The following is a 19,931-nucleotide window of genomic DNA, read 5'->3' as shown; positions in this document are numbered from 1 at the left end:
CAATTTGTCGTTTATCATCTTGAATCTTCTTTTGTACATTATTTATTCCTATTCATCATCCTCAACAACATGGGCCATGGGAGTCATTCTGGGCATTACGGACGCAATACGCCTGAAATGGAACACGATATGCCTGCCGGAATAAGAATAAGCGATTAAATTGTATATAAGATATGTGAAAGTGAAATTCAAGTAGAGTATGTTGAAGATAGTGCTGCCACTATCGGGATTAGGAGTTAGTAACCAGGACGTAGAGGTTGAGGGATACATTATCAGTCAACGAAATAGTTATCTATGAATTATACTTCTCCGGTTATTCGAGAGCATACTAATTCACAAATTCGAAGTCAGAATCCTTAACCATTAGGCTTATCAAAACTTGGAGATTACTTAAAGATGTTCGAAAGCGGTCTTCAACAAGAGTATATTCCTAGGTTGGAACACTCCTCTAACTATCGTCAATGGAGAAAGGCAATTAAAGTTGAATTCTTAAGACAGGGTTGTCAAGGAGTGATCAATGGAACGGCTGTTGAACCTTTTCGGAACATGGGAAGTAAAGACAAGGTTGAGATACCTCGTGAGGTGCTAGCTGGAACAGCACCTCCAACTCCAACAGAAACCATTAGTGGGGTAGAGCTCAATAAAAACCAATTGTTTGCATGGAAAGAATGGCAACAGAAAGAGCAGACAGCTCAGAGGCTTATTTTGTCGACAGTAGAAGAAGAATTATCCTGCGAGCTTGAACAGTTGAAGTCAGCTCTTGATATGTGGACCTACCTTAAGAAAAAGATGGGCGTGACCACTGAAGAATATCAAGAAGAGATCGAGTTCAAGCTCAAGAGCACGAAGTTGAGAAAGAGACCAACACCGAAAGAAATGGAAAATCACCTCATCAGCTTCAGTGAATTGCTTTCAGAGGCTAGAGAATCCGAATGTACATTCGCAAATGGCCCAACAGTCGATAAATCTATAACAAGGTGGTTCCTGAAAACTCTACCAAGGGACATTGTACACATAGAAATCATATACCGTACATTGCCGGAAGAACAGAAAACATGGAGAAATCTTAAAAACATTTATCGAGGCGAAATACCAAACGTGGAAAGATGGTATGGCGCAGGGGCTAGAGATGCATATCCAGCATCGGGAATAGTTTCCCTAGCCAAGGTTGAACCATCTGATATTCCTAAGACAGCAGATGAGGCATTTGCTGGCAAAGACTCAGCCAAATGGCAAGAAGCTATGGATGCAGAAATCAGAAACATAGAATCAAAAAATACATGGGTTGAAACAAGGTTACCCAAAGGCAAGAAAGCAGTAGGATCACGATGGGTATTCGCAATAAAGACAGATGCAGAGGGAAACGTCGTTAAGTACAAAGCCCGAATAGTAGCTAAAGGTTTCTCACAGCAACCTGGTATAGACTACGAAGAGACTTACGCACCAGTCAGTCGTCTTACAAGTCTTAGGATTCTACTTGCAGTAGCAGCCACATACAACTTAGAACTTTATCAAGTCGATGTAGAAGAAGCATACCTAAATGGTAAATTAGAAGAAGAAATTTATATGAAGTATCCAGAAAGAATGTTTCAGAAGAGAGGATGTAATACGCTTAAACTCATAAGATCTTTATACGGACTGAAACAGTCAGCTCGCGTATGGTGGAAGGAACTTAAAGCAGCATTGGATGATCTTGGATTCAAAAGACTGGAATCAGACTGGGGACTTTACGTCTGCGACAGTTATAACCATGGCAGAATCATTGTTCTAGCTTACGTTGAGGATCTGCTCATTGGAGCAAGAAGCCAGGAAGGCATAGAGGAAGTGTTGAAAATGATGCGCGGGAGGTGGAAAATAACAGAAATTGGCGAGGTTAGCCAGATTTTAGGTTTAAAAGTCAAAAGAAACCGAAAGAACCGAACCATCCATTTTTCCCAACCAAAATACATTGACACTATTGTCTCTCGTTTCCCAGAACAGGCTCAATATCATTCCTCGATACCTTTATCACCAAATCATCATAAAGCCTCAAGAGAGGAGAAAGAAGACATAGTTATGACACCCTACAGGGAACTAATTGGATGTCTGATGTGGGTTGCAAACTCAACTAGACCAGAAATCTGTTTTGCTGTCAATTACCTAGCGCGACAATGCTCAAAACCGACGAGTACCCACTGGGCTGAGGCATTGAAACTACTATCCTATCTCAGAAAGACGAAAACATACGGACTAGTCCTCGGAGGAAAAACTGAAAATACTATTCTCGAAGGATGGGTGGACGTAGATTTTGCAGGTTGCTCGCAAAAAAGAAGGTCTACCTCAGGATACACCTTCAGAGTATTAGGATCGACGGTCCAATGGTCCTCGAAAAGACAGGCGACGGTGGCTCAGTCTACCTTGGAAGCAGGATACATCGCCTCCGCAGAAGCAGCCAAAGAGGCTATATATCTCCGTATGCTCTTGAGCGAATTGGGAATGGAAGTGCTTAAAAAGGAGACCGTTATACACTGTGATAAGCAAGGAGCCACCAAGTTGGCTGAAAACCCTAATACCCACCAAAGATCGAAGCATATCGACATAAGATATCATTATATTCGAGATCACGTTGAGAAGGGCAATTTGAAGATGCAATACGTCGGGACAGATACCCAAAAGGCAGACGTGTTGACAAAAGCACTACATGGACCACGTTTTCAAAAGAACAGAAGAGACTTGGGGGTCGTAGAGATTGGAGAAAGTTGAGCGTATAAGATATACCGGGAATAGGACTGGATATGGATGAACCCAAACCCAATACTGGCGTCAGAGGGAGTGTTGAAAACAGTGCTGCCACTATCGAGATTAGGTGTTAGTAACCAGGATGTAGAGGTTGAGGGATACATATCAGTCAACGAAACAGTCATCTATGAATTATACTTCTTCTCCGGTTATTCGAGAGCATACTAATTCACAAATTAGTTGTGATTGATTAGTTCCACATCACAAGAAAAATCCTTACTTGCGTTCACTTGATAACTTTTACTACTAGTTTACCCTACTTTATACATTCAATCTATTCAACAAATAACTCGACATCAACGATATAAGGCCAACCAACTATTACAATGCCGTCTTGCTCTGTGGGTCTTTACGCTCATCTCCCATTCCTCCTCTGTCGGCCATGAAAACACTAACGACTGTGATTGATTCTTGGGCGACACTGACTAATCAATTTCAACTCAGATGAATATGCTTTGGAATAGTCAAGTAGCTGATACTTGCGTCGTATTTCACTCCTGGCACATCTCTGGGAATTTCACAATGCTCATCTCATGGTACGATTGCGATCCGGTTCGTCAGTCTGCAACTGACTGCTGCATTTGAACGAGAAGCTTGATTATTGTAGGCATAGCACTACTCTATTCGTACCTCCTCCATTACCTCAAAGTCTATGACCTTCGAGTGGCCGCTAGCATCTACCAGACTCAGACTGGGAGGAGAGGCGCCAGCGGTGTGGAGAGAAGTGAAGGCGCATCGTCGACGACAGGGCTGATCTCTCCGGCACCATGTAGTTATGGAGTGATTGAAAACGGGGCTGCAGGTAAAGCTGGTCTGTAAGTGAACTGTGTTTTAGAGTTCGTATGGTTGACGAATGGCTGTAGAACAAGATTGAGATTGAGAACGCGGATTGTAAGGGCAAGCCTTTATGCTGTATCGGTAGCCATATCTTTTTGGGCAAGTGTCTAATCAACTTTTTTGATTTTCTATGGACTCGGAATCAGTGGAATCGCTAACATTTATTGAGCAGCTCATGCTGGTTGCCATGACCTACAACACTTACCTATTCTTCTCAATTGTCTTTGGAGCATTTTTGGGACATGTTTTGTATGAAGACCAAATGGACGTAGGGTGAGTGGATTCATGATATTTCTATGTGGATGCCTTTACGTTGCTCACTCTACCTATAGAACTGTCTTGGCTGGTGTAGGATCCAAAGGGTTGGCTTGTCACTAATCGTCAATGGGTTTAGACCTTTCTATAGCAAATACATGGATCACTTCAGATAACCCATCATCAAACCGTTTTGGCCAACCTAACTGGCTTATAAATTGTAATTTCAGTAAGTTGTCAAGACAAGGGTTTACATCCTTTGAAATTCTCAAACATGATTCATATCTTTGGGACACAATACAAGATGATGCCAGGGATATCACAGTCTTGCGACGACCATTCACTGATGGTGAAAAGCGAGACATATATTGATGTGGTGGAAATCCTATTCTAACTTGCATGAACATCTAAACCTCAAATCCCTCATTTTCTACAACTCATCTCCACAACTACTCTCAAAACCTGAACTATTGAATTCACCCCTCAAAACATCAACTACTAGATTTGGACATCGTTCATCGCAATTCACTCGCTGCCAAAAGATTCAAATACTCGTTTGGCCTCTTCTCGATTTTTTCATAACCGACAAAAATGACCGATAAGAAGAAGTCATGGCTCGGTTGTCATACTATTCCAGAACTGTGCATATGGGTTTTTTTCTTCTTCAACGTTGTTGGTGTACTTGCGCTAGTTATGCTAATCATATGTGAATTTGTGATTTTGGTCAATAATGCTCAAAACTACCATTCTCAATATGGTTACAGTGATAGTGAGTTTTTTTCGTAAAGGAAAGTAATGAAACAACGAATATTAAAAAGTGCTATTAGCGGCAAGAGGATATCGAGGCGAGGCAGGAAGCGGTTATGTGGAGTGGACAAATGCGCCCAAACACACTGGATCAGTTGTCTGGATGGTTCTTTATCAGCTCTCGATCGTTGTCCTTATCACTATCGCCATTGCCTCTGACTTGGCATGGCGCGCGAGCTCCTATAATGCATGGGGTGGCCGCTGGATAGCGACCTTCCACATCAATGGTGTCGCTGACGGACCCAGGCGTCCTGGTTTGTTCTTTTACCTGGTAGCCCATGCCAGTTTGAAAACTTTCATTGTTGTACTCTATATGAACCAGTCGTTCTATGGAATGAAAGGCACTACTTCACATAAGTAGGTTTTGGGTGTAAGAGCTCTTAACAATTCGAGCGAGAGATGCTCATTAACATTAGGTCACCATTTCATGATGATAGTTACAACAGTGGACAACATTACACTCCAGTTCCAGTTTCTCCCTCTTCTTCTTTAACATCATGTCATGGATCATGTGTATCTTCAGCATCATCATCAATATCCAACTCGGGACGCCCGCCCGCCTACTCATGGAAACGGCGAGATTTTGACCCAGCTGACCCTTTGAGTATCTATGGGGTTGAGGCGTGGGTGTATTATACAGGATGGATAGTGCTTGCTTCCATAATTCCAAGCCTGACAGCCTTCGTAGTCCTAGAGCCTTGGGGAAAGAAAAAGGCAGAAGAAAAGAAAGATGTTGAGAAAAGTGAAAAATAGATATAGTAGCACGGGGAGTAAACCTGGTCTTGTTGTAAAGTTGTATTTGTGAAGTAACATTGCCTTTCACAGCTATTCTAAAAATATTTGTCTCTCACCAACAATCTCCTAGCACGATCCATTTACATATCAGATTTCACAACTTCCATGGTTTCTATTAATGCCCTCATAGTCTCTGTTAAACTATATAATTGGTGTTAATAATAATAAAACGAAAATTGATCAACCACTTACATACTCCCGCCAAGGCCCGAAAATAAGCACCAAAACATCCATGGAGTTGTTCTCATATAAATCTCTACCACCCGCCCGTTTCAGCTGTATCTGTCACAGTGGGGAGTGCGCCCCAAACCTCGTTATCAGGGGAGTTCACAGTTTTGGAGAACAACCCAAGTCTTTGCCTTTGTCCTTTTGTCCTTCCACTTCGCTTGTTATCAGAAATATATCTGTTATCTCCATAACCTATGTATGACCCGCCGTCATCCCAGCTGCTTCCGTATCCGTCATTCCTAGGCTCCATAGAACTCCACCCAGACTCATCTGTATCATGGAAGTTTGAACTTTTGATAGACAATATGCCAGCCCTACCCTCTCGCTCCATTTCTCCTGTACTCTCTGCTCCATAATTGGTGGAACGCTTGCCATTCGGAATGCTGGAGAACTTCTTGAGTCTGCGGCTGTAAGCGTGGCTGGAATCGTCAATATCCTTGTTTGAGAGGTCGTACGAATTTGAGCTAGAGGCACGGCTTGGCTTATTCGGTCGTATATGCTGGGGAGCAGAAATTCGTTCCTCCTCGTAGGAATCTCGTAAAGAACCAATGTTGCGAGGAGGAGGTCTCGCTCGATTGGCCAAGGCGATACGGTAAACTTCTTCGGATTCAGCCCAATGGTCGTCCTGTTTAGAAGAATCTAGCGGAGTCTCAGGTTCAATTGCTTTAATATCAACAATGGTTTTCTCTTCATAATCAGAATTTGCAGAAGATGAGAGGGAAGGTGTATTGGTCACTGTGTTGTTGCTTTCGGAGTTGAGAAAAGCAAAAGAAGGGACAGTCAACTCAATGCCTCCCATAACCGCTGGCTCTTCTGTTTCATCGAACCATGTTGCTTTCGTCTCGATCATAGTTTGAGCGGCGGCCCAAGTGTCTTTCAAGTACGAGAGAGAAGGGGAATTGTCTCTGTCACAGTAATTGTCGCTAATTTGGGACTCATTGCTGGAGACTGTGTGGTGTTGATCTATATCCTCTGCAACAAGTTCTTTGTTCTGGTTTTGGTGTTGATTTTGTTTCTCATTTGGCGTTTGAGACTCGTTTTGGTCTTGCTTAATAATCTTCTGACCATGGTCATCTTCTCTCTTTGCGGCTAGCTGTTCGTCCACAACAGCAGCATCATCCTGAAGAAGCTCTTGGAGATGATCTACAGGTATAGCAGTAGGGTCTATAAGAGCAGATTGTAAATAGTTGCGGCTTCCTAAATCATCATCATCATCTTGTTCTTCGTTCATCCAAGCTCCTGCTGCCTCATTCTCAGCTTTTGCATCAGCAATAGCTTGAGCTCTGATTCTCTCCTCCACTTCGTCATATTCATCATCCTCTTCCGATTCATAATTCGGCAACCTTTCATGAATCTCGTTCCTCTCATGACTCTGTGTAACCTCGCGTCCCAACTCAAATTCAACACCAGCAGAATATGTGTCGTCATCAAAATCATTTGGGCTATTGGCCAAACCATATTTGATCACGGCGCGTTCGTATGGAGATATACCCTTCGGACGCGTGACAACATGTTGGTCATTGTTAATGGAAGGTCGATACATGTTGTCTTCATTAAGAGAAAGGGAAGTGGATTGGGCAGTCGTAACAGGAGGAAGACGAGACTCAAGAAGTCCGGCAGAGTTGAAGCCTGTAGCATGGACACATCCTTCGGGCACTGGTGTCTGCTTTGATTCAATGGCGACGGGGGATGCGGATCTTATGTTATCCGGTTGCTCCAAGCTACGATACCCATTCGAAGTATCGGCAGTAGTCAGTTCCACAGTCACGGGCACGGGAGAAAACGTTGAAGATTTGTGGTTGGTAAACTGATGATTGATAGTTTCAATATGAGTATTGGAGGCAAGTTTTGAACTAGATAGTGGGAGAATATTGGTGTGAGACGGAATTTTGACACTCGATACCTTCCCTTCAGTCTCTGGTTCAGTTAAAGTGATGCTAGCTTTCTCAACAGGTATACTGTCACTATCTACCGATTCTGCTCCTTCGCATGTGATTGCACGGGGTCTGTCACCAGAGTTGTTTGTAACGTCTTCAGCGCCACTGGGCGAGAGCAATGTATCGGACATAAAATGCTGTTCTTTGCTGTCGGACAAGACATTGTTTTCAGGGTTTTGAAGATAACCTTCATAATCAGAGCAATCATCGTCAAAGTCGAACCCACGAGGAGTACGTCTAATCTCAATAACTTCCTCATGGAATTCAGGAACCAAAGAGTCCTGAGTGGCAACTCTTTTGACTTCTTTCGTAACTTCCTCATTGGCTTCTCCCTTGACGCCTCTTTGATCTTTACTGGTAGATATCTGGTTTAAAGATGTAGATGAATTCTCTTCATCGCCATTGTCAGGTATCCTGTAAAAAGGGAAATCAATTTTTTCTCCTTGAATTTGATGTAAGTTTTTGGGTAATGCCCTGTTTGTGTCCATGGCATCCTTGATCTTGTCTTTTGGATTTTTCGCTCCTTCAACTTTGTCTTTATCAGGAACCAAACTGACAGAGATGCCAAAATCGGAGACATCACCGAGCAGCATTTCACAGTCTGAGGGAAGTTCGAAATCATTTTCATCATCGCTATCGTAAGCTTGCGTTTTCTTTGACCTTGACTTCTTAGATTGTCGTGGTAACCTGGGGGCAGTCTTGTATATCTGTCGCGCAAGAGCCTTCTTTGCGGCCTTTGACTGAGGGGGAAGTGGAACTGGTAGTTTTGAGAATGTCTTGCGGCATGAAGAGACAAGCTCTGTTGTATCTACAACAGAGTCTCTACGATATGGTGGCTTTTCATTGAAAGCACTGTAAGGAGGTTCTGCGAGTATGCAATTTTGCCTAATTTGCGATTGGGATGTACAATTCTCCACGTCATCTGCAGGATCCGTCGCTGTATTGACGTGCTCATGCAGATCTTTGTACTCTCCACTTGTTTGTTCCTCAGCTGCAATGCTTTCATGAACCGAAGACTCCTCTTCTTGTGCCACTCCATTTTTAGCCTTAATCGCTATTGCGATAGGTGAGGACCTATTGAAAGGATCTTCTAATGCATATTGTTCGTGTTTGGGCTGCAAGCACTTGATTTCGGATTCGGTAGAAGACTCGTCACAGAGGGACATGTCAGTGAGGGACATGTCACAGAGGGACATGTCTTGAGGATCTGCAGTAGCTTCGGTATGATGAATTGAAGGAAGGGCAGCGAAGTCAGAACTAGATGAACACGAGGTTCTCACAGAAGTAGTGACAAGTGGCAAAACTGTACACGATTTCGGCTGATTAGGAGAAAACATGGTGGTTTGAAATTCAGAATTGAATGTGGAATCTTTGCTCAAAATGAGGTGTTTATCACCCTGAGAATGATAGCTGTTTGCGTGCTGCCGAATATAAGCAACATCATAAAACAGACTCGCTCACCATAAACTCACCGCTGCAAATTCTGAAGGATCCTTGAAAATGGCTTCACACTGCGGGCAGTGATGTTGAAATTGTACCATATGACTATCATAGCTCGCCAATATCAAGAAAGTCTGTACAGGGAGAGAAGCCATATGTTGATTGGAAGCAGTAGGCTTACTGAGCTCAATAGATTGTATGTTGTGATTAGAAAGGAGAATTTTGGAGGTGTTGGGAGCTTTTTTAGTTTGGATGAGATCGAGCATATGTGGGGTAAGCTGGAAGCCAGTAGGTTCACAAGCATGGACAGCCTCATAGTGCTGTGCTTTCAGCATCACATCAGCAAAACTTGAATACCAAGCACAAAAGGGTTCATGGACCTACGCTACGAGAGTCAGTAACATGATTGAAGGTTACCAGACAGTCGGGGCAAATTAATGACCAAGGATGCTTCTCCTTTTTATGCTAATAATAACGTGAGTTCAGATAAAAGAAAGTTTGAGGACATACCTGACGGAGCTCGTATAGGCTCTGAATAGCCTCATTACAGATCTCGCAAGCAAGAGCTGTGTCTTGGCCATCCTGCGAGGAACATTTTAGCTGCATTATACTTATTGTATTCGTATAACCTTACATCCAAAATATCTGGTTGTTTTCTAGCTGGTACAACGTATGTATTGGAGGCTGTAAACTGCGATATATGCTTAGACATTTTTGAGGGAGACGCCCAGCCATTAGTCGACTCTACGCCCTCGCTAATCATTGAAGCAGGGTGGACTGCCCTATTGTGCTTTACAAAAGCTCGTGAGATGGCCCCATGTTATGTATGTTTATTTTATCACATACCTGTTGTAAAGCTGAATGACTCCTGAACTGCTTATTGCAGGGCCTACACAACAGTGAGTCGACCTTGGTGTATCTAGTGATGAAACTAGATCCTTCGGTCAAAGATGAGCGTAACTATCAACGTGTTAACCTAAGGATCTACTACATATATGAAACGCTCACATCATAGTTTTGGTCAGAAGTGTCGTCGGAAGAGCGGACCTGATGAGGAGGGAGAGGTCTGCCGTTGAAACTTGATACAGACTGTTCAAATTGACTTTTCTCACGAAGACTATGGGATGGTGGTTGGAGTCGCGACAGCGGCTGAGTCTGCAACAATGGTTGAGCCTGTTGCTGTAAAGAAGTTCCAGGATCAGATTGCGCTTGAACATTGTTGTTGTTCCACTAACATGCCATCAGCTTTGCCAATGGCTAAATCAACTCGACCGACATCCTCTTGACCGTCTTGTGGCTTAACTGTAGCTTCTATATTTCCTGCGTTATTCGTAGAAACAGGTTCCCCTGGGGTGTTCTCGGCAAAGGCCGTTTTGCATTCGTTCTCTTCGACGGTCCTAACTGCCGAAGGTTTTGTTGTCCTGATGTTTGCGGACTGGACAGCAGTTTGTAAGGATACGCAACGAGCAAAAGTACTTGACTCTATCGATTCATAATTCTCTTCTTGTTGGATAGTTTCTATAGACTCTGGCTGTGTTAGTAGGTCTTGCTTCCCGTGTTGTACTTTTGCTTTACCTGGCGCTGGGTTGTTTGACTGCTTTTTGAGGGTAAACGCTGTCTCTTTGGACTCTTGTATGATGCTTTCCTCTTTAGCTCCATCTTCTTCAAGCGTGTACGTTGATGGGACATGTTTCCTTCGGCCACACTTGCACTCACATGTACAGTGGTAGACTTGAGAGTGAGGTGTTTTGAGAGATATGAATACCAAGGCTATTGTGAAGAAGAATAGATCTGTTGCCGAGGATATTGACTCTCTTATCATTTCGTACACTTTCCTTATTTCTTCTTTCGATGCGGTAGACTGTTTATGAGTTGTAACATCCAAAGAAAAATAAAATAAATTACAATATAAATAAACGTTAAACATTTGCCGGAATCAAATTCTTTTTAATATCACTTTAGAAAAGCAGAAAGACAATTTAAACTTCCTCTATATGAACATCATGGAAGTTAATCCCAGAGGAATACCAAGAGCACCCTTTGTTGTGAGTATAACAAGCAACGCTCACAATACTGCTGACCGGCAACTATAGGAAAGCGTGGAAGAGTATGTTGGAGGGGAGGATGCCGACGTCACAAGTACAGTCAAAAAGTTAGAGGAAACCACAGCGTACGTGTAACTGATCATGCACGATGCTTTCTGTCAAGTTGAAAACATTTTGCTCTAGCAAATATCGATACATGGAGGTGTCTTTGCAGCAGCGGCGGAGAGCTCTTTTGGGAAAGATTCCTGACATGAAACAAACCTTGCAAGTGGTCAATTACCTTCAACAACGAAAATTGAAAGCCAAGCAATCTGGAGAAGAAGAAGAAAATACTTTGAATACTTTGTTTGAACTTAACGATACTCTTTTCGCGGAAGCAACAATTATTGAGACTGGAGAGGTTGGACTCTGGTTGGGAGTAAGTAACAGTTTAGAGCCCATGTTTGTATCTTCTTACCGCTGTTTTCTAGGCCAATACCATGTTGATGTATCCTCTTCCCAAAGCTGCCGGAATGCTGGAGTCAAAGCTTACAGCCGCACAAAAAAGCTACGAAGAAACTGTGGAGGACTTGGAATGGCTAAGGGAGCAGATAACGGTAATGGAGGTCAATTTCGCCAGGGTACATAATGTGAGTTGGTCTTCAATATCTCTAAGTAATGACTCTTGACCTTTGGCTACAGTGGGATGTGCAAAGGCGACGGACCAAGGACCCAGCGGCTCAGCAATCTGATCTTTCCTCTGGCAAAGACAATAGTTAAATTAATGCCAGCAATGAAACAAGATGCGAATTGTATATCCATATCATGGTTCTCATGAGACTTTGTTTATGTCATGAGCGCCTAAATCTTTTTCATATCAGATACTCTTTCGCCAATAAAACACTTTACTCATGAACAATTTCGACCCTTTAACTTACGATCAATCTGCAATACCAGTCAAACTTATTGCCTTGCATACATTATTGGATAAAAGTTCCTCCGGCTATACATTTAATATGGTTATTTCAACTCCTCATTATGCTAATACGGTCGTATCCATTGCAGGTCTATCCGCCATCCCCTTAAATCTCTTTCTCCCCTCGACCGAAGTGATTGGGTGTCAAAGATAACAACATTGTATTGCACACGGGCCAAGTGTAAAGTGTCAGAAAGATATGTCAAGACAAGGTACATTCCATGGGAGCTCACATGAGTTCGCTGATATCGTGGAAGAATGTTGATCATACCAAAAACTGTGTTCTAAAGTCCTCGTAAGCCGAGGACTGGAGTAAAGAATTGGGTTGATATTGACATACCAGAGCATCGTCCACATCGAACAATCCATACACGTCTGCAAATCTAACTAGCCCTACTTTTTCTCTTTGCTTGTCCATGACAGCCATCAATAAGCAATGTGGGTCGGATCTAGAAGCCACAATGTCTTCCAAAACAGTCTATTTATTGTATGGACCTAAATCACCAAAAACGCCTCAAGAACTATCGGAATACCAAGAAACCCACCAAAATGCTTAAAGGCTTTGATTTGGATGAGTTCCGAGTACGACTGGCAAGAAAACTGCTCACAATAAGAGGTTCTAAACTTACATGCTCTGTTTGTAAATATGGAAACGAATTGAGGGCTTTGATGTCATACAGATGCGTTGACTCGGTATCCAACAATTACTTTCCTTTCGACTGCAAATTGTAGATGGTTATCTTTTCTTTGTTTCTTGGCTTCTCATTGTACCCATTGACGAACTTGTAGCCACTCCGACTTGAATCTGTTTCCACCTTGAGACTGCCATCATGCGCCATGATAGATTAGAGTTTGTTTGTAACTAGCTATTACTTGTTCATTTTCCAGGACAACACCAATTAGTCAAACATACCAGCAGCCGATAAATTCCAGACGCGATATCAGTAACAAAGGGTTAATGGGTTTCTTTCACCTGGTTAAAGTATTTCTGAGAATGACCATTCATTTCTCTAGCTTTTCCAATATACAGCGTTCTACCAATGAAGGCTGACAGCCCATTTGAGAGCTCCTCAGTTCTCAACAATTCTATCTGCTACTTTGTTCTTTTCATCCAAGAGTTGGAATAAGCCAATGCCTAATACAAGCTTCACACAAGGCTTGCTTAGAGTAAAAGTTTAAAGAGGCAGCGCTGCTGACTATGTTTATCAGTGTTATCGCTGCAAAATTCTTACGCAAGAAACACTCTTATAGCAGAATACTGTTATAGTTGCCAAAATGTATTTCAATTGCAGCTTGTGCTGCAACTGATAATAATGGAGAAGGGGATGAACTCCGTTAAGAAAATGAAAGATGACGTGTATTTTGCTTTTTTCTTACCGCCACCGCTACCAATGCAATGACCTAAGGGTGCATGTGTACTTGTTTAATGCTTTTGTTTCTTTTCTCATCTTTATCCATTATATACTTTTGTACTTTTCTTTTTTTGGTCGATACGGTAAGGTGGTGCGTCTAGAAGCAGACTATCCACTCCAGAATCTTTTCTTTTTTGGCAGATGAGAAAAGAGACTCTCCTTCTCTCGTCACCAACAGGTCTTTTCCATCGCTACTAGGGAGACGCAGATTGCAACAGCTTGATGGGCTCCACTGCATCTTTTATGCGTGGTAAAATCTCACCTGAGACAGAAGAAAAAGAGCAAGGGACAATGAAACACAAAACCTCAAATCCTTCCCCTCCTCCTTCTTGGTCATCCACCAAAGCGGCACCTTTTCCTCAGTTGACAGTACCCAGAGAGGCGTTGTTGCCTCGCACGCACCAATCTAGTGCTATTGACGTCCCAGAGCAACCGTTTCCAACCACAATTACAGGTGGCTCTCACATCAGCAAGTTGAGAGCAGCTGCTCTTCAAAGCTCTAGAGCAAAACCTTTGAACCCGCCACTGGAATCAAGCGCCAAGTCTACCTTGCCATTTCAAAAGAAGCATATAGTGTCACATAGCAAGATGGCGAAGCAGTCGCTTTTGAGCGAGCGAATAGGCAAAACAAAGCCATCTCTTGCAGAAAGAATTGGTAAAGTCAAGACTCTGAGCAACCCTGACGATAGAGAAGAGGGTGAATTGAGTGAAGATGAAGAAGGGCCCTCAATTTCCGAAGCAGATATGACTAGGAGGATAAGTGGCAATAGAATCACGCCTGTTCAGGCAGCGTTCAACGAGATTAGATACAAATCGCATCAACGACCCCCACCAGGTAACTTTTCAAGCAATCGTCTGGATCGTCAGCATCCACCACCACTTCATTCATCTCTACAAGAGATTTTTCCTCGTCAGATGGTGCCTAATTCACCTAGAATACCAACTCCACCCTCCCATGTACGACCGCCAACGCCTCCTCTTCCAATGGTGGTAAGATCGCCACCCTTCCCACCTACTGATAATCCTCTATCAACAATGTCGCCAAAGACTCCCTCCCTTGCTTGGGAAGAGTCAGCGCAGGTGACGACACCGCCACACTCACCCTCGTTGCTTGTTTTCCGTCCAAGATCGCCATTTAAATCTCCTCCAATACATGAAGAATCTCAGTATCCGTTAGGTTTAAGTGAGCCGAAGGAATCCTCCGATTATGAGCGAAAACCGCATGCTAGAATATTTGAGGAAGCTTCTATTGATGTCGCTAATTCAACAGAATTCCCAATTCGTCCATTCACTCCGGATGTTGCCAGTGATAGCCATGAGGTCACAAAGCAAGATAAACTTGAAATAGATGAACCTGCGCCTTTTGTGACTAACTCTACCGGTAAGACCTATCTATCCCTCATTCGCAAACAACTAATTAATTTTGTTAAGAGTTATCTCCTGAAGAGGAGCGGGATTACATGGACATTATACGTAATCTCATCTTTGAAGGCGTTACTCCACAAGATCTCTTAGAACGTGGCGCAGCAGAAAAATACGTCAAGGCCGTTTGTGAAGAGATTGTACGCGGTACCCATGAACACGCCAACGCACAAGGCGGAGCTCAATATGTTGAGTTGGATAGCTCTACTCTTGAACCCGAAGTGGCACAAGCGGTACAAGAACAGCTTAGAGAGACGCGCACGCCAAGCTCCGAGATGATGGTGGAGGAGCAGACTATGGAAGCTATCGGAGGCCCTGAAACGCCACCAATGCAGGTTGCGGACGGTACAGAAAGTGAACCAATATATGTGCCTTCTAGCAGCGTACAGACGCTTATGAGTAACGACTCGCCTACACGAATGCTTTCTCCACCATCTCTACAAGCCCCTTCAACACCAGCTTTGCCGCCACCGCCTCTTCCCGAGCTTGCAAGTCCAGTATCTTTATTGGCAGAGCCTGCCCCTAGACCAGCTGGACTTCCCGCTCGGCCAGCTGACAGTATTCATTCATGTGAATCAGTACCGACAACGCAAAGTGCCGGTTTACCTGGGTTACATGATCTTTCTTCTGTTACTGCCCCAGACATTGTTGCTACATGTACCCAACCTGATGAACGTGACCTTTTCACGCCTCCTGTCTCCACAGTGCTACCGGCCTCGACAAGTCGAGTCGGACTAGATCAAACGTCGCTCAAGAAGCCAAAGAAAAAAAACGGCAGAAAGAAGGGCAATCACGCAGATTCGAGTGCAAAAGCTCAAGCAGGATATGGTACTTTTGTCGGACCTTCACAACTCGCTCAATCCACTCAATCTCTTTCTTATCCTTTGCCTCAACCCCCAGCACAATTCCAGTCTCGCTCGCTCACCAAAAAGGAACGGAAAGCGCAAGCACAAGCACAAGCTAAAGCAGAGGCTGAGACTAAAGGGAGAAGCAACACAGAGACTGAAGTTCGAATGCATGCTCAAGCGCAAATTCAGGCTATGGCTCCAGCAGACAGTTTGTCAAATGTGGGAATGTACCCACCGCATATGCTTCCTGTCTCTCAACTTCCGTCGCAGTACGAAAAACCATCAATTTCATCCATATCTATGCCTGGAATAGTCAATACTAATCTTAAGACTGTTGCGACATCGTCGGTTGATCAACAACAGCAGAAGAAGCAACAAGGGAGCCAGCAAGAGCGAAGCAAGCAGGAACCACAACTACAGCAGCAACAACCGCCACCGCCACCAACTGCTGCCCCGCCCTTACCTCTTGGACCTCCCCCAGATAACAAGGCTCTGCTGCTTGCAAGAAAAAAAATGGTACTTGAGAGTATGAAACGTAGGAGAGAAACCACTGCTAAGCTTGAAGCTCCTGTCTCTATTGTTAAGCCAAATCTAGGAAGTATGGTACAAGATGAAATGAGCGACGCTGTCATAGATATTCAAGAAAATCCGCAGGCCATGCTAGAGGACAACATGAAAGTTGACATCCGTGATGACCGTCTTATTCAGGAGGAAGCTGCAGCCTTGGAGAGAGAAATGATGAGCCTTCAAGCCAAGAGAGATGTGGTCCATGTGAGCGAAAGTGACGTCGATGCGGATATGGATATAGATGAGCCTGAAGAAGGTGAAATTATCTTATCACCGCCTGTCTCTTCTCGAATCATACCAGAGCCAGTGTCAGCCAGCGTATCGAGATCGAATACGCCTCTGATGCAATCCGGGCAGCTTGACGGTAGTCTCCCGATTCGCAGGGGCGTGAAACGTGCCCATGCCGAAGATCTCATGGATTCAAGAGCAACCTCGGCGCCAGTATCTCGACTTCCACAACCACCTATTCGGCGCCCCTTTGGTGTACCGCTGAAACCACATCGTTTAGTGTTGTTCCTCGACGATCCAGACTCAAGCGATGAAGAAGATGAGGAAGTATCTCACAAAAAAGAAGAAAAGCGCAAAGCAGAAGAATTAAGTCGCATGGTGGAAGAAGAAGCAAAGAGAAAAATGGCTGAAGAAAAGCAGAAACAGCTTGACGAAAATATCTTGCGATTGAAAGCCGAGATTGCCATGAAGAAGAGGAGGAAATTAGGGAATGGTACAGTGAATGGTGAGAGTAAAGCGACAAGTGGATCTAGTACACCTTTGGGGATTAGTACCGGAGAGTTGAAGGAAAAGAACGAAGCGCAATCAGAGAGATGTGTTGATGCTGTCATGTCTGCAGTTGTTACCAAAGCCGTCTCGCAAGATAAATTCAAGCATCATATTGTTCGGCGTGAGTGATTTATGTCTGCGGTTTTCATAGACTTATCGTTTTTGTCAGAATCTACACCTGCTGACTTGAAGGAATTGAAAGAAGAACTTGCAGAAGCGGAGGCGCAAAAGGAGTTACACGCAGAAGCTATACAAGCTGATGTCATTGGCCTGTCAACAGGAAAAGGTCAGTGATAAAGATGCAGTAAGTCAACCGCTAAAGTTTGCAATTAGTCATTGCGGGTCGGTTGGTGTCCGGATCTACACCAAGAGAGTATACTAATCCACAGCAGCGACCAGCAATGAGCAAATCTCTGGAGTTGGTAAGTTATTGGCAGTTTATCAAAGCTAACTCATAAAAGACGACGATTTAATAGTTATGGTTGGAAGACCAGGAGAGGTTGAAGTGTGCCTATTGTAGCTAATGCTTGGAAGCTTGCTCATTGTTGCTCTATTAGACGACAGCACGAGCTCAGCTCCTTTCGCCTCCATCTAGCCTCGTAACTAGTCAGCCTCAAACACCAGCAACAGTGCGTCGTACCACAAAGATCAATAACTAAAGAAGTGTCCAGACTTTTAGCATATATAGACCTTTTCTTCCTCAATATCCTCAGCTGCTACACGCGGTGCTTGACTCAACTTTTCAAACCATCAACCCTGCCACTGGGCCGTCAACTGTGCTCTCGGAGACATCCGACACATTGTCTTCTCTTGATTATAATTTATTGCGCTCCATTGTGCTGACCAATCGCTCGCAGACGAATCCAGATGTGGTGTTGTGTCGCGCTGAGACGAGCGGAGGAGTTTGCGCGGATAAAAATTGTCAAGATTTACATATTGCAAAGGGATTTACACCAAGTGGCAAGTGAAACGCTCTATTCTTGAGATATTTTATCTAGCACAGGATAGGGAGCTGACCTCTAGTGTGCCTTGGACCCATAGATACCGATTTAGTGGAATACATTTTGAAAGCACGCTTGATTTCACAAGATTCGACTCTAGCCAACGATGAGCAAACACGGGAAAAGGTTACGAGTATGGTACAGATCGCTAAGCGAGCTTTAGCCCTGCAAAACTCATCCGAACCCAATGCTCATTCCCCAGAATCAAAAAGTACAGAGTATGTGCTGAACCTATTGGAAAAGATCAAACAGATTATCTGAGAAGCGGACTGTCCTTTTCTTTTCTTCCTCTTGATTTCCTCTTGATTTCCTCCTTTTTTCGTCTCTTTTACCATCATGGCTCAAGTCAAATTTGACCTCCTGTCTGATGGATTCACCGAGGCGTGTAGTCATTAGCATATCCATTGACAGCGAATGTACAGTCTTTTTTTCATTCGTTCATGCCTACTCCCTCTACTACTCTGACGGTAACTGTGTGGCACACCCCAGCCATCGAAATGTTTCAAACTTTGCAATCTGAAAGACCCGTCACTCAGCCAACCTATAAACACTTGAATCAGCCTAAACCAACAGGAGCAGACCATTTGACCTCCCACTCCTCAGGGCTTTCGGGCCAGCCGTTTCATCCATGTCGCTTGATCTCTCGCCTACACACGTTCCCTCCTTTGCGACAGACAATGACGATGGATGGAGCAACGGATGATCTCTAACGGAATCACCCACACACACAGAGCCGGACGCCATTCCCTTGGTCCTACACGGCAGCATGGGCGCACTAGGGCACCCGATAGGCTGCAGTGAGTATGGCAGTCGGTGTAGACCCTCTCCCTCTGTCCCTGTCTCCCATCCATCCGCCTGCCATCCGCCATTCGTGTGCAGGGATCATGTCAGCGTCTTGGATAAACAAGGACGCCTCGGAGTGACGCGTACCAGAGCGAGAGCCATCGTCCAGCCGCCCCATCTGCTTGACCCCACCCTCAACACCTTTGATGTGTGGGACAAAGTATAAATGCAAAAGCAAAATGGAGATCATGAACGACGCTGCTATTTGTATTCTGATTTCCCGACGGCACGTGAGTCCTATTTTCCATCTTGATTTTTCTTCTTTTATTCCAACTCGCCACAACCCGGCGAGCGATGGACGTCTGATGTGGCATGATCCGTGTGACACGTTTGATTCCGTCCGTCTCTCTGGGGTGATGCCTGCCCGCCCGCCTAATTTTCTTTTCCGTCGGCTGCCTATTTTCACGCGCTGATAATGGTACGATGCGGTAAACGTCGACTTGAAACTATTTACAGCATTGCGATCTGTATTAGTGAGGTATTTCCAACGCATACGTCGGAATTAGATCCCGGCCGTCCGAAGCGTTCCGCGGGTCCAGCCGGATTATCCATTCACCCAAATCTGTCAAGTCTTGTTTATTCGATCCTACACTTTGTTTGGTGGGTTCAACCTTCTCTATCCCATCTACGTCTCCTCCGTCGCGATGTGCTGCGCACTCATCTTTATAAAGACTTCTCCTGAAGAATGGCGTCATTCAACGTTCCTACTAGAGGGAAAAAAACACCTTACCCGTGTTTCGTGTCGGATGTTTTTTTAGTTTCCCTGAATAGTGGAATTCCCGAAGATTCCGTCGTTTCCGGCACACTAAAATCTCCTAACTCCCGTATACTGGATCATCGGAGTATTATTATGTTTTACGTTTTAGCTCGGCGTGTCTTGTAGCGAGGCAGATCAGGGCGCAAACCTTCCCTGAGAGATAACCTGTTGAAGATTGCACGCAGGTACATGTGCTTCCCGGCCGGCGATCAGCCTCCATTTCTCGT

The 19,931-nt window shown here is 44.2% G+C and overlaps 8 protein-coding genes across 8 annotated transcripts; 6 read left to right on the top strand and 2 right to left on the bottom strand.

Annotated features, from left to right (window-relative positions):
- Positions 1–396: 396 nt before the first annotated feature.
- L203_102502 (uncharacterized protein) lies at positions 397–988 on the top strand (the record flags this gene model as incomplete). The annotated part of the gene is made up of 2 exons (XM_066211927.1): positions 397–934; positions 978–988. The coding sequence occupies 2 exons, from the start codon at positions 397–399 to the stop codon at positions 986–988; spliced, it is 549 nt and encodes a 182-aa protein (XP_066068024.1).
- Positions 989–3,300: 2,312 nt separating this feature from the next.
- On the top strand, positions 3,301–3,993 carry L203_102501 (uncharacterized protein; the record flags this gene model as incomplete). Its single annotated transcript, XM_066211926.1, has 5 exons — positions 3,301–3,314; positions 3,372–3,593; positions 3,642–3,714; positions 3,788–3,888; positions 3,948–3,993. 5 exons carry the CDS (start codon positions 3,301–3,303, stop codon positions 3,991–3,993), a joined length of 456 nt encoding a protein of 151 aa, XP_066068023.1.
- Positions 3,994–4,461: 468 nt separating this feature from the next.
- L203_102500 (uncharacterized protein) lies at positions 4,462–5,430 on the top strand (the record flags this gene model as incomplete). Its single annotated transcript, XM_066211925.1, has 3 exons — positions 4,462–4,639; positions 4,698–5,034; positions 5,094–5,430. 3 exons carry the CDS (start codon positions 4,462–4,464, stop codon positions 5,428–5,430), a joined length of 852 nt encoding a protein of 283 aa, XP_066068022.1.
- A 298-nt stretch (positions 5,431–5,728) lies between these two features.
- L203_102499 (uncharacterized protein) lies at positions 5,729–10,899 on the bottom strand (the record flags this gene model as incomplete). Its single annotated transcript, XM_066211924.1, has 8 exons — positions 5,729–9,058; positions 9,110–9,397; positions 9,462–9,542; positions 9,588–9,659; positions 9,712–9,867; positions 9,924–10,037; positions 10,086–10,307; positions 10,354–10,899. The coding sequence occupies 8 exons, from the start codon at positions 10,897–10,899 to the stop codon at positions 5,729–5,731; spliced, it is 4,809 nt and encodes a 1,602-aa protein (XP_066068021.1).
- Positions 10,900–11,080: 181 nt separating this feature from the next.
- L203_102498 (uncharacterized protein) lies at positions 11,081–11,881 on the top strand (the record flags this gene model as incomplete). Its single annotated transcript, XM_066211923.1, has 5 exons — positions 11,081–11,122; positions 11,171–11,247; positions 11,306–11,540; positions 11,593–11,751; positions 11,804–11,881. The coding sequence occupies 5 exons, from the start codon at positions 11,081–11,083 to the stop codon at positions 11,879–11,881; spliced, it is 591 nt and encodes a 196-aa protein (XP_066068020.1).
- A 261-nt stretch (positions 11,882–12,142) lies between these two features.
- On the bottom strand, positions 12,143–12,916 carry L203_102497 (uncharacterized protein; the record flags this gene model as incomplete). The annotated part of the gene is made up of 6 exons (XM_066211922.1): positions 12,143–12,361; positions 12,418–12,555; positions 12,623–12,637; positions 12,686–12,741; positions 12,786–12,796; positions 12,861–12,916. 6 exons carry the CDS (start codon positions 12,914–12,916, stop codon positions 12,143–12,145), a joined length of 495 nt encoding a protein of 164 aa, XP_066068019.1.
- A 795-nt stretch (positions 12,917–13,711) lies between these two features.
- L203_102496 (uncharacterized protein) lies at positions 13,712–17,508 on the top strand (the record flags this gene model as incomplete). The annotated part of the gene is made up of 5 exons (XM_066211921.1): positions 13,712–14,870; positions 14,921–17,224; positions 17,273–17,389; positions 17,437–17,449; positions 17,496–17,508. The coding sequence occupies 5 exons, from the start codon at positions 13,712–13,714 to the stop codon at positions 17,506–17,508; spliced, it is 3,606 nt and encodes a 1,201-aa protein (XP_066068018.1).
- A 73-nt stretch (positions 17,509–17,581) lies between these two features.
- L203_102495 (uncharacterized protein) lies at positions 17,582–18,365 on the top strand (the record flags this gene model as incomplete). The annotated part of the gene is made up of 4 exons (XM_066211920.1): positions 17,582–17,608; positions 17,661–17,732; positions 17,775–18,063; positions 18,145–18,365. 4 exons carry the CDS (start codon positions 17,582–17,584, stop codon positions 18,363–18,365), a joined length of 609 nt encoding a protein of 202 aa, XP_066068017.1.
- Between the last annotated feature and the right edge of the window lie 1,566 nt (positions 18,366–19,931).

This window comes from Cryptococcus depauperatus, chromosome 3 (genome assembly GCF_001720195.1).
Source record: "Cryptococcus depauperatus CBS 7841 chromosome 3, complete sequence".
In the NCBI taxonomy this organism is placed as follows: Eukaryota; Fungi; Basidiomycota; class Tremellomycetes; order Tremellales; family Cryptococcaceae; genus Cryptococcus; species Cryptococcus depauperatus.
This window is presented reverse-complemented; position numbering and strand designations above follow the sequence as displayed.